Raw genomic sequence first — 25,044 nt, forward strand, 5'->3', positions numbered from 1 at the left:
CACGTATAAAAATAATTTAAAGCCACATTCACCTTGCACAAAACAGCATAGCCATCCCGTCAGCCTACACATATTTCAGTCTCTCTTTAACTACCCTCTTGTGGTGTCTCAGAAGAACAACAGCCTTTTCTAACAGGTGAAAATAAATCCAGCTCTACTTGGCCAATCTACAATGAACACAGACAAAACTGTTCTTTTGGAGGACAAGTAGCCAGTGATCATTTTACGAGTTTTTGTTTGTTTGTTTGTTTGTTTTTTGATTGTTTGTTTGATGAACTGAGCTCCAAATGCATCATGTTTTCCCCAGATACACTGAGGCTCTTCACACACAGGGACTGCTGAAAGTCCCAGGAAATTTATACTTCCATTTTTAATTATCTTCAAAAAATGTTAGTTCCCATGATTTAGTGCTAAGGCAGTAACTGCTTTGTCAACAGAAATCTGCCACTAAATCAACAGAAACTAGTTAATGTCTTTGAATATGCAAAGTAGGAGATGCATGTCATCACCGTGCAGTAATAATGTATATTTGACAGCTATGTAATCAATTGATTAAGTTCTCCCTTATTTTCTCAACTTTAAACAAAGATGATTGTATTGGGAGTGGATGGCTAGGTACTTAGGGCTAAATACCACTTTTTCAGTAGAGCAACACCTCATAAATCTAAGAAAAATGCTACCCTCTGAGCTTCAACACTGAGCAATAGAGGTGATCAAACACTCCACGCTCAGTGTTAAAATATGGTGTATCTGCCCTTAATAACCAGAATGACCACAGGCCATACACAGGTACTTGAATTATCCTATTAGCAAGTAAAAACATTATTTCATGGAGATAGTGTTAGCAAATCTAAAACCCAAGGAGGTTGTTAACTTGGGTTAGGATGAAAGGTACTTTCTAAAGGCACAACAGTGATCCATAAATTCCTCATCTCTTACTGCCATTGACTCTGCAGTCTACCTGATTTAGTTTTTTTCTGGTTCTCTTGGTGACTGAGGCAGTAACCTAGTATCCCTGGGTGACTAATGGGATGACTCAGGCAGTAGGTGGCTGTTACCACACCAGTGACTCTGAGCTTTGTGTTCCCAGGTGCACTTTCCTCATTTATAAAATAGGCATAATGGTATAGTAAAGTATTGCCAGACCAGCAGCGGAAACATCAAATGCAGTGGTCACATCCTACAGGAAAGGCCTCTGCAGAAACTGTCTAAGGGGACGTGTAGCATCGTAAGGTGCCAGGCATGATGCCATTTTCCACAGTTTGCTGTACAGAGATTCATGGAGAGTACACAAGCGAGGAGGGGGATACTCTTTGTGACGAGGCAATGTCTTTGTGCTACAATTACTGTAGTTGCAAGACACCTGCAGGAAAAGAAATACCTAGCCAAGTACACAACTGGCAGAAGGGACCACGCTGGAAACACTCTGCTGACTCCATCATGATGAGCCATGGGAGGAGTTGCCAGCTGGGAACTTCCACCTTGCTCCCAGCCACAAGCAGTCAAAGCCCCTCCAGATAGAGACAGGTTGCAGGGTGAACAGAGCCTGCCCTTTCCTGCAGCTTTGTTGCTTCTTGGCTAGCAAAGCCTGGAGTCTTTTATAGTGGTTACCCAATAAACTAATTCACTGAAGCCCTCAGTTGTCACCCTGTTATAGCAGCCCTGAGAAATGCTCACTTGCCCCAGTCAGAGCACCAAGCACAGTGCAATCACGTCACAAAAATCAGACTCTCACTAAGATCTTCACATAAAGAATGGCCAGGATTGGTACAGAATGAAAAATCTGCTTGGACTATAAAATCAGCAAGGGAGGAGGTAGTCCCACCACACATTTTCATGTACTTCTCTGAACCAGCTAAGTTAGAGACTAGTCTCTATCCAGAGTTAAGGAAGAGGCACCTTCAAAAGGCTTTTCAGACCTTTTAAGCTGGAATCCTGCTCCAAATCGCCTTCTGAAAAAATGGATGAGTATAACTCCAGAGATGGCAGTGGGAGTCTAAACAAGCAAGTCAGTTTATCCAGGTAAGACTTAACCAAGTCTCCATGGGACTAACAAAACCCTGCATTATTTGAGTCTCTGGTTTTTGTTTGAACCACAGCTCTTTCTTCTTTCTTACCAGAAACAAAAGCAGTCAGACAAGCAGCTCCTCTGTAAATGGAATCTAACCAACCGTCTGTTACCTTGTTCCAGTAACCAAAGTGGCTTTCAGCAAAGGTCACCTGCATGTGTGAAGGAGGAGTTAGAGTTCAAATTATCAAGAATCACATTAAATATTAACTTAACAAGGTACAGTCATAGCAAATGAAAATACTTTTCCTCCCCAACCACCATTTGCCATCTTCCAGTCCAGCGAGGACTATAAATTCTGTTTTCATGAATGCCCAGGCAAAGGTAAAAAAGAACAGAAATATACGTTGTGTCCATGGCTCTCATAAAAAGTCATCTGCAGCATTTATCACTGCCTACAATAGATTTAGCTGTCATAATACATGACAAAAAAAAAAAAAGTGGCAAAAAGGCAAGGTAAGGTGTAAATAAAAAACAAGGTTAGAACTAGGCATTTAATAAGGAAAGACAACAAAGACAATATAGAAGGTTAAAATGAAGGGACAAAGTGCAGCATAAAATGAAAATTTTATCAGGGAATAGATAATACAACTGCTTTCAAAGAATCCCTTTGTATACGCTGATTCAGTTGGCATCCCAACCGGTGATGGATGCTGTTAAATAGAAACACTAGTTGGAGTGGGGCAAGGTAGGATCTTTATAGCATAAAGCAAAGGACCCGGATGTTGCAAGCATAGTAACTCAGGTTTTTTTGTGCCCCCAAATGCCTCATGCTCTACAAAATAATACCCTTCAGAGTCACTTCATTCTTATGGGTGGTATGTGGATTGTCTTTACATGTATTTAATTGCTTAAATGCTAGTGGTTTAAAAATACAAGTATTAAGACAAATGTCTTGAATGAAAAACCCTGCTAAAAAGATGAAATTGTCTACACCTGCAAGCTAAAGCCACCATATCAAGCTTTTGAAAAGCTATGAACACATCTGAAAAAAGTTTGAGAGCATTAAAATCTTGTTTCATCTCTTATTCATACCTTTCAGGCATATTCTTGTGAGCATCAGCACTCTTATAAGAAGACCTGACGTCCTGTTCTTTAAAGGCATATAGCCACGTAAATTGCATTGAATTCAGAGGGAGTGAAATGTCTCAGTGCTTTCTGGGACTCTGGGGCTGAGGTTTCATTATCTTGACTGGGAATTCAGTAATATCAGCAGGAGTATGCTCAGCACCTGGGAGAACAACGATCATAGTCTGTACAATCAGATACCACGTTTCTTCCCTGAAAGCCACTGACAAAGCTGCTAGGACTCCGATTACAATGCTGAGATAAACCTGGAAGATGATGCTCTCATTAGGCCCTTCTCATAGACTCCCTCACACTGTATCTGTGCAAGCTTTCTCCAATAGCTTTCATCCTTCTACAGCCATCTATGACTCTTTTCCTTCAGGAAGCTGGAAGCATTTTTAAAGATGTACATTTAGAAGACCAAGATACTGGTTGCTTGCAGAAAAACAAAAAACAAAACAAAACAAACAAACAAACAAAAACAGAAAATGCTCTTTTCCTATATTATGTTACTACTGTACATTACTACCAAGAATACGTACAGTTCACACATAGGGCTATTCTTTTCTCTCGGTTACATGGTTGAAACTCAGAGAAATTTCACTTTCATCAGATTTACATGGTAACATAGAATACAGACAAATGCTACAACGGCAGAGAGAGAAACAAAACCAAACTTGAATATATGGCTGCATACATTTAATTGCTTACCAAAACAAGTGGTAATTATTGAGGGAGAAGAAAGTCTTCTTAATTCTTACTCTAGAAAGCAAGTTTTAGTGTCACAAGTTACCTCTGGCAAAAGTAACTTGGATAAAAATTTTGAAGTGTTTGCACTAAGTTTGTAACCAAAACCAAACAGAACAAAAAAAACCCAACGACCTCCAGGAAATCATGCATCACGACATCATGAGCTTTTTTTTTTTTTTTTTTTTCCCAAAAAAAGGACACCATGAAAGCTGTACTATGTAGAACTGAAATTTTTGCAAAAAATTGTACATATTTTTTCCAATTGGTCACGGTAACCAAGAGCCATCTTCTTAGCTGGTAACTGGTAAAATGCATTTAGCTTGCATGGAAGTACACAAATTCACAAAAGAGCTTGCATATAGCCACATACATAAGTATGGGACTAACCTGAAAGACTAATTGGTCAGTAATTAAAAGCTAATGTCAGTAGGGTGTTATTATATTTTAAAGAATCTGGGCAAGCTAAGGATTTGGTCTCTTTTTTGTTCCTTTTTTCCTGATTATTATAATCATTTTTATAAGATAGCTTATAAAAGCTTGTCATTTCCTTTCCATTTTTAACAGCTATTTCTTCTGAACAAAAGCCCACTCTTGGGAAAAGGTATCATTTCTTCCCCATAGCAACGATGGGGTACTCCACACAAAGAAGCACCTAGCAGTTTAGTTCACATTTTTTTAATAACATGGCACAATTTACATTACACAAGTCTTCGCTGATGAGGAAACATGCTGAAGATTGAGAGCCGCTTCACTTTTCTTTTCACATAGGATCTAGAAAGGACTTTATTACATACAGGATAAACAGCAAAAAGGTTTGTATATAACAATCTCTTTACAATACTGAAAGCTACCACTACGGTTCCAGTGTACATATTCTTCAGGGTTGGGTTTTTTTTTTTTTTTGTATTTTTCCTTTTGTTCTTAAAAAAAATCAAAAAAAAAAAAAGAACACTGCACAACATCTGGAGTTCACAAAATCTGAAGCTCACAACTAAACCTTCAGTTGACTACTAAAATAGATCTCTGATCATTAGAAACAACTGTAGTTAACTTTTTTCCTTCTTTTTTTTCTTTTTTTTCTTTTTTTTTTTTTTTTGCCAAAACAGGATAACAACTTCAGATAGCACTTTAATACACTAGAAGACCAATGGAACTAATTTTATTTCATACATATATTTTACAGTCCAGTAGACAAGATATTGAATTCTCTCTGATAAAGTCATATTCTCTCCAAATATTTAGACAAGAAACTTAACGCATTATAAAAAAGTGTGTTATGAAAAGACAGATTTCAGAAGATTGATGCATATTGTTAAAAAGGACCGTGTTCTTCAGGTTATATCCTCCATGATTAGGGAACAACAAGGTTGACCTGTTAACTATTCACAGACTTTATTACCAACTGAAATACAATAAGTTGCATTATGAAATCTGCATCGGAGTTCATTAATTAAACTACTGATCCACAGTGAAAACATATCCATCATTTAGAAAAGTATTGGCTTTCTTGTAGGATTTGTTTCAACATAGCTAAAAATCGCTTAACAAAAAAAAAAAGTGTGTGTACAGATTAAAATGACACACTGGCAATAAAAACAGACATGAATGGTTATAACCAGATGTTCTTCCAAAAATAAATTTGACATGTTAAGTGACGAAGGTTCTGGAAAATATCCAGCATTTGATTATTATTCTGTTTAACCCATATTAATGTGACTAAAAACCCATCAGTCATGACTACAGTATCAGTGATTATAGATTGCTAACCTGACGCATTCTAAGGAATACATGAGCTACAGTAACATCAGCATCTTGATGCAGGGGTTCAGACAGAAAACTACACTTCTAATGGTCTGTTTCTTCATCAAAACAAGCAAGAGAAATAGGTTTCTAGTATAGATGAGCTTGTTCAGGGAAAATATGACTTTAAGTATGTTGTGTGTTGAAAAGGCTCCTTTGAGTTATAAAGGCTTTTGTGAAAAGCCTTAAAATTCATTGCATAGTTGAAGGGGTTTAGCTGTCTATAACAATATATGTAACACAGCATAAGCAGACTGTGTTGATCAATATTAAGTTTGCAAATAGCACAGTTTAAGAAGTATTAATGTATTATGTTACTTAATTTTATCTATTTACATTTGTACAAAGTAAAGCTTTCATCTTACCCTTTTTGCATATATGAACCATTAACCCATGAAGCACTCTTTTTACATAAATATCTACAATTGTTTTCACTTGTTTTCTGAAAGAGCGTTGTACGGTTGTCATTGGTGGTGGCTTGTTTCTAGTCAAATCATTCAGAGTAATGTCTTGTTCTTCAGTTCAAATTTGAAAATTTTAAACTAGAAATAAAATAGAGTAGAAGACACAAGGAACATATGGACTTGGCTAAAAGATCTGGAAAATTTCAACATATAATATACAAAAAAAACATTTCAAAATCTTTGCACTCAGGTCTATACATATTGTACAGTGGGTTACATCCCCAGTCTGTATCAATGACTAGTAAGAAGGTTTTTATATTATGTTCATTTACAACATTCTGTCCCTCTTTCTCTGGTTTTCATTTAGTCTCACTCTGCTTATCGAGCTTCAATGTCCTTGAGGGTGTGAGAAGGAGGCCTCTCTCTCATCTCTGTCGACAGAGGAGTAGTCCTTCTGGGAGACCCAGGCCGAGGTCCCAGAGTAGAAATAAGAGGTGGAGGCGCACTGAGAGCTGCTGTTGGGGGAGTTTTATTGAGGATGCCATTTTGGTGTCCCGTCGGGGGACTGACTCTGGGGTAGTGCATGCTAGGAAGTCCTGGTGTGATTAGGCTTGGGTGAGGCAGGTGCCCATCCAAGGTGGCAGGGTGAACTGAGTGCAGGCGTGCATGTTCATAGTCCTCTCTGAGCATGTGCAACCGCTCCCTGTCATCCAAGTGGTTGCCCCTCTCATGCTCACGTCGCGGGTCAACAGAAAGAGGGTGGTGGTGATGGTGGTGGTGATTGTAGTCGTGAGGTTCCCGATCCCTGAACGACCTGTCAGCTTCATATAATCTTGGTGTAGAAAGACGATGAAGGGGGTCATTTCTTAGCAAAAAGTCTCTGCCCAGGGGGTCTCTCCGATGAATATCTAGATCTCTGTAAGGATCTCTTAAGGGATCTCTCATTGGATCCCAGTGGAAAGAAGGATAGGGGAAACGTTCTCCACCAGGAATTGGGCTAATTCCCATAAAAGGGGTCATCATGCGAGTCCTATCCAGGCCACTGATGCTGTTCATGTGATGTATACCAGTTACACCTACAGTCATGGGCATAGACACTAAAGGACTTGGATGGACATTAGATGTAGATATAGGCGGGGGCTGATCAGATGACCTGTGAGTCTGAGGTCCCTCAGGTTGAACATCATGGTCTTCCTTTCGCTCCTCCTTCACCTTGACTTCATTGCTTTTCTTCGGATTATCATATGCCGGCTCATTCTTCCTCTCAGTCTCACGGTTTGAAGTACTATTAGGCCTGGTGCTCTCCACAACAGGGGGCCTAGCATAGGGTGAAGGAACCCTGGACATTTGCTTTGATTCTTCCACCACTCGGCTTTCATGGCTCAGGCCTTCTTTCTCTGAAATATAGTTGTCCTTCACCTTGTGCTCTTCGACATTAATTTCCTTCCGAGATTCGGAGTGATCCCTCTCTCGCTCTTTGGGTTTCTCTTTTTCTCGAACCTCGGGATTCAGATGGCTCCTGATCTGCTCATTTGAGCTGCGATTATGTCCGAGGGAGTTCACTGGATGGATAGGTGCTGGCGAAGGATGGCTGGAGTGTCTTTTCTCAATGCTCTCCCTAGAAAGAAAGAGAAGCATAAAAATTAAAGCATAAGAAACTCTCAAAACAAATCCTCGAGGGTGTCTGCCTGTATACTTGTTGCTTTGCAGAAAGCTAGTAACATGCACCATTTAATGCACTGTTCCTATTGCACACCCAAAACAGCAGAAGAGCAACCCATCTCTAAACTAGGTCTGTTCTATTATCTTAATGCAGGAGAAGAAGATCCCCAAAGAAGCTGCTTTGTGAATGATCTGACTGAAATTTCAAACACTGAAGTCCACAAAAGGATCCCAGGGCATCTAGCTCTAATGTACATACTCCTAGGATGATGGCCTTAGCCGTTTGCAAAGAAGAGAGAGAAAAAATAGAAACATACCAATTTCACACAAAAAAGGTGAGGCAATTAAATCCAAATTACATGGGAAGTAGTATTTTACCTGCTACTTCTATTAAGAATACATTTGGGAAAGTAGACGACATTTTGTTCAACAGACTTTTTGAAAAACTTCCACACTTATTTACTTTAATAGTTTCTTATCTACATTGTCTTCATCCTTCTAGATTTTCAATTTACTTCTCACAATTCAATTTCCTTCTTAAAACTGAAAACAAAAGCCTCTCAGTGCACCAGCACTGGTGGAGACCACCTCTGAACAGACAGGCACCTCTTTAAGTGTGAAGTAAGCCTCAGTGTGGGTGTTTTAATAGAGGTTGCTAGCCGTCATGCATAGATTGTGTGTTGACTTCCTCAGGCAGGGATGAATCTACCCTATATGCCCATCATTCACGCTAGCTCACAAAGTAACACCTTTGTGGAGTCTGTTGCTCTTCAGATTCCCAACCCTTTCCCATTTCTGGGATAGAGTGAGCAGAGCAGAGACTGTGACAATGTATCTCACTGCCAATGCCAAGAAGTCTCAAAATATTGCAAATTCTTTCCATCTTTCAAATTTATGTTGCACAAAGGATTAGAGAATAACCGTCTGGCAGTGGACTGAAAAATATATATATATGAATGCATTCTGTACCAACTATTTTCTGGAAGTAGTGTTGACTAACACAAAGTGGAATAGCAGTCCTATTTAAAATGAATCGAATTTGTAAGGTGAATATAATTCCTCAGTTCCAACGCTTTTCACCTCACATTAATTGCAACTGAGCTCAGCATTGCAGTTTTCTCTACAAAGACAGCCTCAGTGTTGGACACGTGCTGTTTTCTAGATGTGGGAATTCTGTTCCATGCAGGGTGATGGACAACATGCCATTAAAGGCAAAATGAGGGGTAAGCGGCAGGGTCCTCTACTGTCCCTACACAGCTCCAGTTTACATACTTCTCTGGGTGCTGCAGTTTCTGCTTAGCAATGTGTCATCCAAACATGCTTTGATGAGGACAGTAGGTTGAAACTCACTCTGGACAAGATGAGCAATACTGGATGGCTGAAGGGCAACTCGGAGGGTGACTATGAAGTGGACAACTTGCTCCTTCACCTACACAGTTTCTGCTACTTTCTTTTTTGCTAATGAGCTGAACTGTGTAAGTTTTCTACCTCTAAGCTGTAGGTACTTTTGGGTGGTGAAACTGCAGCAACTGCTGAAAAAGTATTTTGAAAAAGAAAATTCTCATTATTATAGCCTCACCAGAAGCATCTTCTGCTGTATCTAGACTGAATTGTTGAAACTGTCATTTTATGGGCCATGTCTCAGACAATCAGAGAATTCAGAATGCAACTGTTATAAAACATTTGTAAATTTGAGCAATTAATACCCAAACTGTCTCATCTGCACTGACTACCAATTAACTCCTGGATATCAGGTTCTGTTTTGATTGACTCTGCCCTAAACAGTCTGAAAATTGTGTCCTGGCTCTAATTTCCCTCCTCTAGCTCTCCACCAAAAGCTAAGGCATTTCTTTTAACAGTTTCTAGATTTAGACAGAGCGAGACCAAGACAATGCACTCCAGTGAGTGCAATGCTTCAACATAAAGATCCTTTTCCTCTGCTGTGAAAGCACTGGAGCACTGGCTTGTGGACTCTGCAATACCCAGTTTGTTATTTATTTTGCTCATGAGACCAGTTCAGAGGGCACCCTTAATTGTTTTATTTCACTAGGGGAACTCATTGAGTCCTTTCACTGATATTTAATCAATTTTCTGCGTAATTTATGTATTTTAAATTGTGCATAAAATTTAAAGAAAATAATGGGTATTTTCTGTAACTAAAGAAAAATATATGTGCAACCAAAATAACATCTTCCATTGCCGATTTCATCCTATTCAGTTACAGTGATGGCATTATCTCAAGAGGCTATTGATTATACAGTTCACTTAAGTGAACAGCAGTCCAGTGGTCAAGGAGGGAATGGTTTTTTATCCTCAGATCTATCAAGGGCTCCTTAGGCTAATAATACAGGAACAGCTCTAACCCTCAGTCTCCCTGAAATAAGAAACTTGAGATGTTTTCAAATGAGTTTATTACTAAATAAGGTATGTTTTGAGGCTGTATGCTACACTGAAAGATAATGCACAAGACATTATGCCAATTACTTTGCTTCATTTATGTTGATAAAGAGATCAATAGATTCTTGTATTCTCCGTAATGCTCCAGGATTACATACACATCAATGTCTTTATTAGAGTGGAATTGCTCAGTGACATCTTCTAAATTAAATACTACTGAGAAAGAACAAATTCTGTTTTGCACAATAGCTGTTTCCACTGATTTTTTTCTAATGTTGGACTGGAGAAATGTCCTTAAAACAAACAAATGTATTTGCAAGTGGTGTTCCAGAAGAAAGCAGGGACTGTAACAGGACATAGCAGTGTAACTCCCCAGCCAGCTCTATACCTGGGAAATGTTCACAGACTGTAGTTTCATATTATCTAAACTCTCTTGAGGGATCTACCATATCTCATCTACCACTCTAGCTGGGAAGGGGCTGCAATGCAATGGCTGTACAGCTTATCCAATAAGAGCAACCAGTGATTCACTGTAACCCACCCTAACACCATTTTTAAATGGGGATAAGTAAAGCTAAGAGGTGCCTTTGAGGTACCTTTAATTGTCACTTATTACAGAAGAAATCTAGATGGACGCATTTGTCTAGATGGACTGTTTGGAGGCAGATAAAGCTCAGACCCTTGATGATAGGACAATTTTGAGATGAAATAATACCAGAACTCTGGGCATGATTCCCAGTTCTTCCTGCTTTTTCAAATTAGCCAAAAATAGGTAACAGAGATTGGGACCTCAACTAGAAGGCAAGTCTATATCCTCACCCCGCTGGGTGGCACTGAAGATAAAAGGATAGGTATGAGAGGCTCACAAACTACTCCAGACATTATCTACATAGGGAGAAGGTCTCCAGGAAGGAATTCTCAGCATCTTCTCATACAGGCAACAGTGTGAGCATGCTGCAAAGTAGAACTTTTCAAAACCACGTGGATGAATGCATAGCAATACTAGATCAGCAAAACCGTTATTGTACTAAACTGGTAGCCATAATTGTGCAGAAATATGAAGTATGAATGATGCTTACTTTTAGGCTCTCAAGTTATTGAAAATAAATATGTTCTGAGCTATGATATGGAGTTCAGGCAATGCCAAAGCAGCTTACAAGGAATGTATTTCTGAAAGGGATTTTCTTCAGCAGGAACACTTCATAACAAAACAACAGAACAGTAACTGAAATAATCACATAGTTCTAAAGACTACCCATGTCATCAGTAACTAAAATGTTTTGCCATTCAAGCCAGTAAAGTTACTCACAGCTTAAGCATTTCGCAGGACAGAATCCCCAATTTCTAACAGCAATTTATTTTGAAGCATTAACACCACACATGAAAATAATGAAGCTATGCTACCAAACAGAAAATATTCCAAATGGAAAATGTAGGTGAAAAGATCTGTAGTTTGACTTGCTCTTCACATTTTACAATCACACAGAAAAGCTCTTAAATGTATTTTTAGAATATCTAATGTGTTAGCATAACTTCTTTTAGAAAAGGCTACTAATGCGTATATTTGGGTTAGTGACAGAGAAGTCAGAAAAGTACATCTCCTAAATATTCTTTTATGTTAAAAAATTAGAAACATAGCCATTATGTAGTAAAGTAATGTGCAAACTTAACAGGAAAGCCATTAAGCCACAACTGAAAAAGCTGAAATCAGCCTCTCTACATTTTTCAAGGAAGGCATGACACTTGCTGAATGGCAAATTCTTATAATTTGGTACTTAAATGTTAAGAGGAATTGTTACTGAGTTAACTGTATAATGGGAACAGTCCTGACAAAAAAAAAATATGACCGGGTTTTACTTTTCATTAACCCTTCCCAGCCTGGACATGTTAGAGTGCAAGTCCATGTAAAACACTGAACAAAAAACGTGCTTGAAGGTATGCAACAGCAGTGCATGTATGTGTGTTTTCTTCAGGGGAATTAAGGTTGATTTAATGAACTGCATGCACTGAAAGTTACTGTCGTATTGGAAATGACATACCATTATATTTTACAGAGTTTTAGTTTTAAAACTTTTATCAGCAGTTTCTCTCCTCAGGCCATTTTAGGGGAGGGAGGCGGGGTTATTTGTTTTGCAGATAGGGTCAGATTTACAAAGTTATTTAAGTATTCACTAGTGCAGATATGTGTCTGATAGACTTTATAATCCTTTTTTCATCCTGTCAGGCACCTATCTACACATCAAGTCTTCAGAAGACCTAAGAGAAAGTCACCCACAAGGCTGTGTGGTCTGATTCTATTCTCACTTGACACTGCCTGAACTCTGCTCCAGCCAAGCTCCTTCTGAGGAACTGTGGTGCAAGTGAGAAGAGAAACAGATGCAGCAGGAGGCACCTGCTGTGCGAGTACTGCCAGCCTCACGTCATAGGCGCCGATGGTGTCCGCTCTCCAGGTGTCCCTCTACTGAAGCTCTGGTTTAACAATGTGCCAGGCTGGGAAGGGTTAAAAGCAGAACGGAGCCCCAAGCTTTGAACTAGACAATTCTTGGAAGTGTTCTTTCGTACCTTTCTTTGTCATCTTTACTAACAGATGAGTCTCGTTTATCTACATCTCTATCTCTGTCATGAGCTGCAGCAGATGAACTGCGCTCCAGCTCTCCTGGCTTCAGCCAGGGCGGAGGGGTCGGGAACGAAGGAGGAGTTCGGTGCAGTCGGTTCCAGGGCTCGTGAGGGTTGCTAAAGCTCTGCATACTGGGGCCATCCTTGTGGCCGAACATTGAGTTGGGTGCTGAAATGGTGAAGTGGAAAACAAAAAGGTTTAAGAAAAAGGTATGCTCTAGTGAAGGTACTTACCAAAAAAACTTTTACAGCACTCAGAGTTAAAATGAATACATATTATTGGGAGCTGGAAAAGGAAAGGAAATTAACAGAGATTCATTAGAGGGTCTCATTCCTAAAAATGGGCAGGCATCTGACAGCTGTTTTAATTGGAAAGGGAAATGCTGTGGATAAAATTGACAAGGGATGAAATAGATAAAAGTGACAATGATCCTTAGTCCAAATATTTTGGAGACACCAGAAAATGACCATTATACTGACTATAAACAATGGAACTTGTTGCATTTAATCCTGAACCAAAGTAAAATAATATGTGACCGAAATCATGCCAGATTTGAAGTATGGAGAAAGGTAGTGACTTTTGAAAGGATGATCTTTTGAGACTGGCCAAATCTAGAGAAATGTTGATGACCCTGGACAAATAAATGCAGGTTAGTGATCTTTTCCAGGCACATGTCCTGGATTACCGGTGAGAAAGGAAAAAAAAAATGTTCTCATCCACAGCTAGGGATTACAAATAACCAGTGCACATTAACTGTTTTTGACCATGCAACAAAACCATGAGGAATCTCACAAACTCCTTAGACTCATAAGTTCTGTATTCATTTATTTTTTGACTAATCAACGTAATGGTGACATTTGGCATTATGTTGAACCCAAACTATGAGGCAACTAATAGAAAATCATTTACTGATGACTAAAACAATGCTGTTATTTAAAAGAAAAAGGGTGCTTTTCATATTCCCATCCCTTACTGATGTGTGATCTAAGCAACCGATAAAACGACAACGAATAGTCACCATCACTCAATATCCTGAATTACACAGCAAACAAGAATTCATAAACAAAGAGGTACTCACTAACTGTCGGGTTCCCGAGTCCCCCGAAGGCATTACTACCCACTGCAGTGAGACCACTGAAGGAAGCTGGTCGATTGAAAGGCTCTGCAAACCAATGAAAACAGCTGACACTCACTGGCATGTTGGTAATTGTGATAAAACATTAGTGTCTTATCCAGATGAACAACATCCTCCCACAACACACCGGTGATTGTGAGGGGGTGGGAAATACAAAAACTTTTTTTTTCCCCAATGACGGTATGAATGGCATCAACTTAGTAGAAAAACTTCCACTTTGAAGAAAACCAAGATGTTACAATATATGCAGTATTGAGGCCTGTAATTCAGCAAAAGTAGATACTTCACTTAAAATCTGCAAGCACCTTTTTTTATTTCCTTTTATTCCCTTCCAGTTCAGTTTCAGGATCTTTCTCAGGAAATGTCCCTGGCTAGCAAGACTATTATTAAGTCTGGCAATTGTGCTTGCAAAACACCTTCAGGCCATGCCTCAGTCATGTCTCCTAAACCATAGCCAGGATAAAAAAAAAATGTCCTGTTATACTGATATGTCATGCTGACCTGAACATTTTGCAATGCTCTTGATATTTATTGCTAATACTATATGAAAAACTAGAATGGACTATGAGAAATATTGGAATCTGTTTGTTTTTTCATACTTAATGTAAACAGAGTACAGGTATGTTGTATGAAGCAAATTCTCTTCTCAAAGTCTAATGACTTTGATGAAACTACACCTGATAAATACCAACACTGAGAAGAAGAAGGCCATGCCTAGCATTTTCTATAGACAGCTAAGTACAGAACGAGAAACCTACATCATGAGTCTGCTGTATCTGTTTAGTGACCCTCCCAAATCTTTCCCTTTGCAAAATGGAATATCAAATTAGAGTCTTGACTTCTGATGTTCCCATAGGCAGCAGATCGCCTTATTACATCCATAAGTTAGAAGGGAACTAGCAACATTTGGTGACTTTTCTTAAGTGGTACTTTTTCTTAAATGTGTATTTGCTATTTTTCACTGACATACACATTTGAGCCCAGATCATAAGATTTTAAGGATCTCCTTCCCAGTCACTTAAATGGAAAAGCAGGTATCTCAGTAGGAGTTAGGAACAGAAACACCTCTCTGAGCCTGAGCCCTAATTTTCAAGTATTTTTTGACTGCTTATAGATATGATTAACACTGAACCTAACCAGCCCCGTTACTCCTCTAACATCCAGGCACTTTGTTTTCTGAAGTATTTCAAAACATGCTATCAGTGATACTGTTACATGTATTTAGAACTGCTACTTGGGTTACAGAAGATTAATGGATAAAACGTGCCATTTGTAAAGGTTAAGTAGGCAGGACACTCAGAGAGTCTCCACATGGGCAACCTTTAATGGACTAAAACAAAAGATGTGAAGTAAGAACAATGTAGCATTACTTTGCAGTGGCAGACGTGCAAAAGCAGAGCACAAAAGCTGACGCAGCTTGCTGCATATTCAGAGCCATGACTCCAAGCTTGTGTCAAAGGGTTCATCATGTTGATCCGGTTGTAAATGGATCTATACAGACAACACTTAGGTTGAGGAGCTGAAGAACATGCGTTATGCTTATTTCTTTCGGTGCTCCTGGCATGCTTAACTGTATTATCTCTGTGGACCAATGAGGCTCAGGAGGATCTTTTGGCCTTATTTTGAGTCTGGCTGGTAAAAGATGATGGCTGTTCAGACTGTACTCCACGCACTTCTACAATAGCCTTTTGGGGAATGACTGGACAACTGAACTAGCTGTCAATTCAGTGGTATTCACACTGTAACAGGCCACAGCAGATCGCCAAAGGTAGCAGGACAGAAAATGCCTGCATGTTACTTCTGAGTTGTAGTCACAGTCTGGTACTCACAGAGAGAATTGGGAACGACTTATGGCAGTTACTGCACTTACCTAAGTGAGCAGCTGGGTTGAGAAAGTTGCTGTGGTGAGGTGGAGGGCCAAAAGGGGTGCCAGCTGGATGAGCCCCACCTGCCAAAACAAAGCAATGGGGTCAACTCCTAGCAAAAGCTCAGAAGGGCACTCCCTGTCCTCTACACTTGACTATAATTTCTTAAACAACAGCTCACGTGAGCAGAGATAACTTAGGTCATGATCCCATGCAAATTGCAGCTGCTCTTCTAAACAGAAGTTACCAGTTAAAGGGGATTGGAGGGGAAAATGTATCAGTATGGAGAAAGAGTACATGTAAAATACAGCATATTTCCAACCTGTCATCTCCATGATGCATCAGATATCACTGTGTGCAATGTTCCTCCATTTACAACCTGTATAACATTTCAGCATGTTTGTGTTTTGTTTTGTTTTTTTTTTTTTTTTTAAAGCATATGGACTAATTTTAAAATACTTATCAAATAGACTAATAGCCCCTGGCATGTCTTGCAGAGAGTTCATAAGCCAAAGCATATGGGAAATTTCCTTTCAGCATGGCAAGGATTAGCATGTTAATGAGCATGCCACAAGAAAGATTTCGATTCTCAGTACTCACTGGCTGTGGAGAAGAGAGTCGAGGGCCGAGCCAGGTCATGGGGGTGGTGGATGGCTCCAAAAAGGCTGGGGCCTGGTGGCCTGCTCAGAAATTCAGGTTTCAGGCCAAAGTCCAGCTTGTGTGGATCTGACTGCATCTGTTTCTGAAATGTAAAAACAGGATTTATAAGAGACTGTCCTAAAAGATAACAATAAAAGGCACTTTCAAAATGCTGTGGGTATAGCAATTCATTCATAACAACTGATGTTTAACAAGAATATTAGTTTTTGTGGCCCTAGACATAGATGCAGAGCTAATCTCCTGTAAGGGAGATCTAAGGCAGGCAAAAAAACTCAGGCTTCCAACAGATATTTCCCCCAAGGTTCAACAGTGCCTTCACAAACACTCACATCCATCCCTCTGGAGCAAAGCATTTCAGTGCAGATTTGACTTAAAGAACAAACACAAAAATCTCAGGACAGCCTTTAAACACATGCTTGGCTGTAAGAACAGGTCTGTCTTAAACTAATAATAAAAGCAAGGCTGAAGAGAGGTGTTAGTTTGGATCTGATACTGGGTGGGTAGGCATGTTAAAAACAGGGTGAAAGCTCCAAGCGTAAGAGGCAGAGCTGCCAGCTGACCCTCTTCTGCCTGCAAGAATCACTCGCTCGACAGTTAAGGCAGCGACAAGTCAACGGACACCAGAACCATTACATTTCAATGCAAAGCTGCAATCAGGAAACACTTGATGCTGTGCATCTTTCAGTGCCTCTCAGACTGCAACTGAGCAAGATGGGTACTAAAATAAGTCACCTTACAGACAGAGTATTAGTGTCTGAAGAACTTACGTCCCATTTTGATAGCTTGCACTCCAAATTCGAAGCACTGTATGTCACTGTATTTATTTATATGGTATTACAATGAGCAGACTTTCCCTTTTAAGGTGTATTTGCTTAGGTATCTGTATTGTAAATGATAAGTGGATGAAAGATGGGCTCTTCTTTGTGCCATAGACTCATTTTAGCTACTTCAATAGTTTTATAGAATGCAGACGAAAACCAAATTCCCAATTACCTGTGCTGCCAGAACTCCCTAAACACAGATTGCTGATTAATTGTGCAGGTCAGCTGAAAGGATTTACAAATGTGTAACACTGAACCAGTAGATCTTAACAGTAATTCTGGAGCATGTTCTGCTTAATAAATCAATATTTAATACTGTGCCAGCTCAGAGTACAGACTGTTACAATGATATAAATATGCATATTAAAAAGTTATGACCAAGTTAATGTGCATGCCTAGTAGCTGTTTTTCAAGTGCTAATAACATGTCTATGTAGCTATGAGCACAAAAAAAGGAAGAAAAAAAAGAGGCTTTATCAATGTTTTGAGATAATGGCCTGCAAAAATATTGAAGTGCAAAAGATGGCCCAGTTAAGGTCATGACTTTTAAGGAAGCAACACTGTAGTACTTTAATAATTAAGAAAGTTCACAAGATACAAATGCCTCAACTGAAGGCCCTGTGCCAGATTTTTTAGGCTGTGAGCTCTTTTTATTCTTCTTCTTAACAACCAAGTTATAAACCTCTGACAGGCATTACTCAGAATAGCAAAAGCTGGCTGAAACCTTAATTGCAGCCATATGAACAGTACTGTTCTAATAATGAAAAAATCCCCTGTCTGAAGAGGAACGGAAATATCATGGCTGTGCTAAAGGGCTTTTAAATGTGACGATTTACCTTAAAATAGTACCAAAGAAAATTGATCAGAATCATTTCACACCCAGCTGCTGTTCAAGAGAGCACCCCTCTTGCTGATAATCCTTATGAACTAATTTCAAGTCCAGCAAATGCCAAACACCTTCACTCAGGGCCCACTAAATGCAATGCAAATGCCTGCAATAATTTCATGTCATGTTAGACCAGGCCGTAAGCCCTTGCCTAAAAGAGAGAGGGCCAATTATGGAGCATAAATTCTCTCTGGAATCCAGGCCAGAACAGTAACAGGCTGGTCAGCCTGAGAACTGCTTTGTGCTCAGAGATGGTAGCCAGCCCTGGCTGTGTCTGAGGAATTCCCTGGGCGTGCAGACAGGTTACCCAGGTCTGAACGGTGTCTTGGTGCAGAGGTATAAGCAGGCAAACAGTATCTACAGCTGCATGCATTTTTTCCTGGGGTCACAAAGGTTGTGTTTTAAAGTTTCCTGTCTTGCCTGCTTCTCCAGTGCCTGGTGCTGCCCTCTGCAAGCAATTACTAGCAGGCTGGGTAGTTAGCAATTCTTCCATACTTTGCAGGCAGTCTGGTGGCACTGCATGGAAACTTAAAGTTTCTGAGTAAATGTATTTTATTCCCTGCTCTACAGACAAGCAGCTGCTTCAGCTTGTGCAGAAGAAAAGAAACCTTCACAACCTCTGGATAGGAGAAATCATCTTGTGTGAACCCTCAGACAGAGATTTCACGCTTCCTGGTGGCATGCAGAGGGGAGGACTTTGCTCCTGTGTGGGAGGCTGATGGCCCACGTGGACATAAACCACCTCGCCTTAATTACGGCAGACCTTACCTCATTTTTTGACTGAACTGAGATAGTGAAATACATTTCCCAATTATTTTTGAAATTATCATCATCCACAGCCTCAAAAAGTCAAGTAACTTCCTTTCCTGAACTTCTGGGCATTATTACTATTTTTAAACATCCCAGCTAGAAAAGTAATAGGTAAAAGAAATGGCTGTATGAAAATGGCATTTACCGTGAGTTATAAATACACCAGTATGACCTCTCTCTGAATATCAAATCAAGGAAGATTCAAAGGACACAGATAACATGGGAATAATAATTTCATTTTGAGAAAATACCTTTTCAATAAAATAAAAAAAGGGACATATAACTCTCTAGGTCTATAATCTTGTCTTTTTTGATAATGGGAAGATGAATGAAGATCACTAGCAGGGGAAACATAAGGAAGCAGAGAAGAGAGATACGTCTACTGCAGCAAATTAACCTGTCAACCTTGTTTAAAAGGGTTATTTTTAAACTCTATTAGCTGCAGGTTTTAGTAGCTGTTCAACATCTTCATACTCTTATAGCACTATCTTATACATTTCAGTTGCATACACAGACTGCAAAGTGGTACGGACTTCTAGTTAATTTTACTTTCTAACACAACCCATTTACACCTGAAGTAGGACGCCAAACAGTCAAGAACGCCAACCTTTCCTCCCTTTTATACAGTGAAAAACTTGAGGAGCAACACAGAATTTTTCAGTGACAAGTACAGTGCAAATGTTCTAACAGGAAAGGAATCTTCTTCACAAAGCCCATATGCAATGAAAATAGTTAAGGAAAGAAGGGAAATACCCTAACTATGAAATGAATAAACTATTTTTTTTAATGTGACCTCTCTTTCAGGCCTAAATTGGCCATAGCCCTTACACTCAAGTCTCAAAGCATGTACAACAAAGAAATTATTTCCACCCTTGTACCTTCAGTGCCATGAGACAGTGTCTCTGGATAACATCATCTGAGCAGCTGTGGCTGCCTGATCAGTCCAGACATGTCCTGGTGCCAGCCTCCAGCTGTAAAGTGGGTTGTGAAAAAAGACTGATGGGAGCCTGTGCAGCCACGCTGGATATAACATAGCAGGGACAGGAGAAATCTTCCCGTGCCCCATTATGTCTGTGAACATTAATAAGAGGAATGGGACACATGTGCCTAGCTTCTCCAGACTTAGAATAATTTAATCTCAATATGTTCGTGTCCTCAGCCATAAATAAAAGAAATGCTGTAGCTCACAGGCACACCCATTTAGCTCTCTCTAGCTATAAACTGTTTGCTATTGCTTGAGATCTGGTGTCCTTGCTCTGTAGCATCTCAGACATTCCTTTGAGACTCCATGTTTAGGTTTTAAATTCAAATATGCCATCCCTGTGAAACAGAAGGTTATGCTATAATGCTACTTACGGCTACTTTAACAAGCCATTAGCCATGGCACAGAACTACTAACAGCACGAGACAAACTCTTCCTCTCACAGGTTTGCACAGTGCAATTTATCTGAAATGCAGGTGTGCCCAAAAGACTGACCTTGACTTTCTGTTGATGATGGTATATCTGCCAGGCAATGTGAACATGCATAGCGCACCACTTTCCGGGTTTCTGGAAAAAGAAAAAAAAAAGGGAATACAAAGCGAATTAGTAATTTTCAAATACCTGTGATGCTTTATCCTAGGAATGTTGCTGGTCACCCTCCTCTCCAGATAAACCCATGCTTGTTTTCATACACTCTTGCAATCTTCTGATGCCACTGGCTGAGAATGCAGCTTTCATTGCTGAAACTGATGAAACTACCTGCCTGTTAGCAGCTACTCCGCATAGCTGGATTGCTTCAAAACTGTACATTGAGTTCAATTCCAAAAGCGCTGCTATTCTAAGACTAGCCTTTCCACTAAAAACAAAACAAAACAAAACAAAAATAAAACCACATAAAAATACTCCCTCATATAATTCCTGGTCTATACCTCCAAAATTTTGGCTCACCAATATACTCAAAAAATTGGAGGTCAGTCAATTCAATCTGTCTGGGAAGGCAAAATGGCTTAAGCTGGCTCTTGCCATGCCTCTGTCACCATGCTTTTAAATCATGGCACTAAGAGAGAAACAAGAGAGCGTTATTTCGCTTTTTTATTGATTTTGCAGTCCATTTCAAGAACATCTGGAAATGATGTCTGAAAAGTACTCATTCAGGATACGCTTTCTACAATCTTGTTATTTAGGGGTCTGCAGTTAACTACATGAATAATGATTCCTGCATAGATTTAAAAATAATGACATGAATGAAAGAAGCTTCCTGAGCTACTGGTAACTTAAACATACAAACTATGGCACAGGGTCTTGCCTTCTTTTTCTAGATGTAGATCAACCAACAATTAAAAATGGAAAAAAAAAATGAATCCTCTCTCTCACACACACAAGCCTAAACTCAAGCCTTTTGCTTATTCATAGCTGCCGATTGTGCTAGTGATTTAATGGTCTGTACGATCAAAATCTAGATCTCCTTGAACATGTTGAAAAATCATCAAAAAAACCTTTTGGATCACTTTAAGACTGGATCTTTTGATCCTTATTTCTAAAATATTTTGCTTTTGAACTGGATTGTCTGTCTATGCTAGACAGTAAGATACTTGGGTAGGAAGTTTCATACTGAATAAAACTGAAAATACACAATAAATAATAAAAAGCAAAATCCTTCAGTCTGCAATACAGTGACATGGAATCACTGCCAGGGCAGTCTGTAGGACTGACTCAGGAAGCCTTGTGGCCAGAGCAATAGGAGGATTATCAATATTTAACCTCTAGTATTCATGTTACAGGGCTGTGTGAGAACGGGCAACTTCCACCTTCAAAACTGGACATCTTCCTCGAGTGACCACAAGATGCACGCAAAGGACTGACCACACTGCTCAACAAACATGGTGCAAAATACCCAAGATGAAACATGGCGTTGCTTTATAATTAGTCTGCTGCTGTAACCCATTGGGGACCAAAATGAGCTCGACAAACTGTATCACAAGAAGGTTTCTTACCCTCAACATGGGCCTGAACGGATCTGTCAACTGTGAAGAAGAAATGACAGCTTGGTTACATGCCTGTCACTCAAACAATTGCTCTAATTAACAAATTTGTATTGCTTCATTAAGAGACGAAATTAAAATGTTATAATTTTACTTTCAAATGAAGCCCTTTCAGATAATAATTAGTCCTCAGCCTCCGTATTCGAGCCGGTCTCCCTCCCCCCATGGCTGTTGTACCTAAGTGTTGACAATCAACTAAACAAGCCTCACACAGAGTGCTCTGTCCTCTGGCATCAGCATTAATTTGTTGATTTAATGCTACCAAAATGGCTGGTTAACTACACCGAAGAAAAACAGCTATGTCCTTTGGGCAAACTTCTGTTCTAATCTTTCAAAGCTGCTCGGCTCATGAGAAGATTGGAAGAGGACAGGGCTGCTTTATCATGGGGCTGGTCCCATGAACGGGCTGGAGTGCCCCTGCAAACCATTGCCGGTGTCTGTTCAGCAGCTGTGGCATTGGGTACTTGCACATTTAGATACCCACTACTGACTGATTGCTTGCCTGATGTTTTCTGTCACAAATTGGCTTTAAGTATTTTTCACATCAGAGCAGATGTACTTTGTAGAGCAGTTGTATGAAAAGGAATTTTCTCATTTCTATTTCTTGTATGGCCTGTTTTTTTTCCGGGGGGGTAGGTGATTTTTTTGTTCTCTTCTTTTGTTCACAATTCACCAATTAATAATGGAAAATAAATTCAATTTCTTGGGTATTTGTTTCTTTTTTTTTCTTTCTCAAATGCAATGCTAAAAAGCAAAGGAGATTTACAGGTGTAAGAGGTTTTTGCAGACTCGGTGATGGCACATGACATCATCTTGAAACAATCAAAAATACACTACAAGCTGAAAGGCAGCATAAGTTAAATGACTTAATGATGGGAGGCTCTAGTTATCTTTTTGACTAGATGGAATGAACAGACAGGAAAACACCTGGTTCCTTTTATATAAAGCTTAACTACAGCACCAGTTCAGAGCAAAATGAACTACCGGAACTTGGCATTACTCAAAGACAGCTCTGCAGTATTTAAAAGTTGAACCATACCACAACATGGATTTTTAAGGAGCGCTCCCCATTGCTTTTGTCAGAGAGTTCTGCTAAAAATAGCACTGCATGATGTTTTTCACTGCAAATAATGCATATTAATTCAAACATGCAAACAACCCGTGGGCATTCACAAACCCTGTGGCATTCACAAAGAACAGCAAAAGGCTAAAAGATGAAGTGCTGACACCATAAATGCTGTTCTCATATGCTACAACTCAAAAATCCGGAGGCACCAAGTGATCAATAAAGTGCATTTGTATTTCGCTGGTGCAATCAATAATACAGTCACCAAGGGAATAACCGTCATTACCCACATTAAAAACAATTACAGAGTATAAACGTAGTCTTGAAGAGGTTTGTACATTTATACATTGAATTGGACTTTATGCTTTCACCCTGGGCTTGTGGGATGCCAGCTGAGAGCAAGGAAAGATCTCTTCCATTGCATAGTCTATTTGTTTTTGCTAGTGATGAACAAAAGGATCAGGATTTAAATTGTTCTCACATCTTCTCTAGCTCTCATTTACTTATATACTTCAGATCAAGCTTTAGTTTTAGATGCTGATTTGGACATACTGAGGATGCATTCAAGCTTTCTTGCATTCAAGCTTTTCAGAAGGAATAGTTTTACTTTAGAAAAATAGAGTAACACTTCCTACAGACCCGTGGATCTTTCTGTAGAAGGGTATGTGGGACAGTTCCAGGTCTGGCTGCAACATCAATAGGATTGGAAGTCTAGAAATGTCATAAAGAAAGAGAGCGCTTATGAGTAAAAAAATGTACAGAACCTACAAAACCTGAAAAATACTATTTCTTCATCATTAACATTGCCTAAGCCATGAAGATAATTTTTTTTAAGAGAAAAGGTTAACTACTATAATCCACTTATATACACATTATCATCTCAGACTTCAAACTTTCATTGTCCACTAACTTCCCATTACTTCAAGAGATCTGAAACATGTCAGGAAACAGGGACTATTTCACTGGAAATTCTTTCCACTGTTGAAAAGCTGATTAGTATGATACAGCATTTAAAGCAGCATTTGGAGCACCAAGCTTGGGCTCTGCTGCTTATCGATAATGCACTGGAGCTGGCTGAAGCTGCTACCCTCTATGTCAGGCACAAAGCATTGGTAATCTCTTTAGTCACTGTACAAGGATCTGAACTCCATCCACAATGAACTGTTACCATGTGGGTATCAGGAAAAGCCAACATTCAGTTGGAGAAAATTAAAGCTTTTCCCATCATTTGAATGTAAATATTCAGCTAATATAACAAAATGCATCTTTCAGAGAAAAAAATACTACGTTTAGACAGCATCTTTCCTATATTAAAATGAAGAAAAAAGAAATCAGCTGCAGTATAACTAACAATTAAGCAACAGAGTTGTTAACAGACTGATTACCATACATATGAAGAATCCCGCTAATGAACTGCAATTTACATATTCAGTCATTAAAGTGGATGGGCCAATTTAAGAAAGGTGTCTTCGCTGCAGAAATTTCAGTCCTGATTTCAGTCTGTAGTGGCAAAGACTACAGGCTACAGGAACTGATTTCCTCATGCTCATAAATCAAGAGTGACTTCACGAAAACAAAAGAAAAAAAGAAACTAATTTAACAATTTAACTATCATAGCTATCACAAAAAAGGAGAACTAAATCAGTGTATTGCATGGTGGTAGAGCTGTGAGGTGACTTTGGAAATGAGTAAACAATCATGATAAAAATTTCTTAAAATCTTGATTATTACATGATGTTACATTAACAGGTACTACCTGAGAACTAATCATATTGCTTCTAAAGTTAACCATAACATCACATATAACAATTTTTTAACATATTTAGATATATCTGAACCCAATGAGCAATAACTTTTTTTTTGTTAACTTGGGAAAAGCCTCTTGTCCTTTGTGCAATTAGGCTGTAACTCAGATCTCAGCTGCTCCGGAATCTAAAGCAAGTTCTAAACTCCCATCTAACCTGGGTCACACCACCAGTGAATCTGAGCAGTAACAGAGAATTCCTGTTTTT

General features: G+C 39.3%; 1 protein-coding gene across 11 annotated transcripts in view; it reads right to left on the reverse strand.

The window, feature by feature from the left end:
- Positions 1-4,545: 4,545 nt before the first annotated feature.
- Positions 4,546-25,044, reverse strand: part of AUTS2 (activator of transcription and developmental regulator AUTS2) — a 763,430-nt gene continuing 742,931 nt past the window's right edge. For all 11 annotated transcript variants that reach the window (XM_040532678.1, XM_040532674.1, XM_040532679.1 and 8 more), the window contains 8 exons: positions 23,672-23,743; positions 21,919-21,948; positions 20,420-20,491; positions 16,367-16,508; positions 15,772-15,849; positions 13,845-13,928; positions 12,712-12,934; positions 4,546-7,708 (listed from right to left, as the gene is read on the reverse strand). In XM_040532678.1, the coding sequence (XP_040388612.1) occupies positions 6,469-7,708; positions 12,712-12,934; positions 13,845-13,928; positions 15,772-15,849; positions 16,367-16,508; positions 20,420-20,491; positions 21,919-21,948; positions 23,672-23,743 (1,941 nt within the window). In that variant the 3' untranslated portion in view covers positions 4,546-6,468. The remainder of the gene's footprint in view (positions 7,709-12,711; positions 12,935-13,844; positions 13,929-15,771; positions 15,850-16,366; positions 16,509-20,419; positions 20,492-21,918; positions 21,949-23,671; positions 23,744-25,044) is intronic.

Source organism: Cygnus olor, chromosome 20 (genome assembly GCF_009769625.2).
Source record: "Cygnus olor isolate bCygOlo1 chromosome 20, bCygOlo1.pri.v2, whole genome shotgun sequence".
Taxonomy (NCBI): Eukaryota; Metazoa; Chordata; class Aves; order Anseriformes; family Anatidae; genus Cygnus; species Cygnus olor.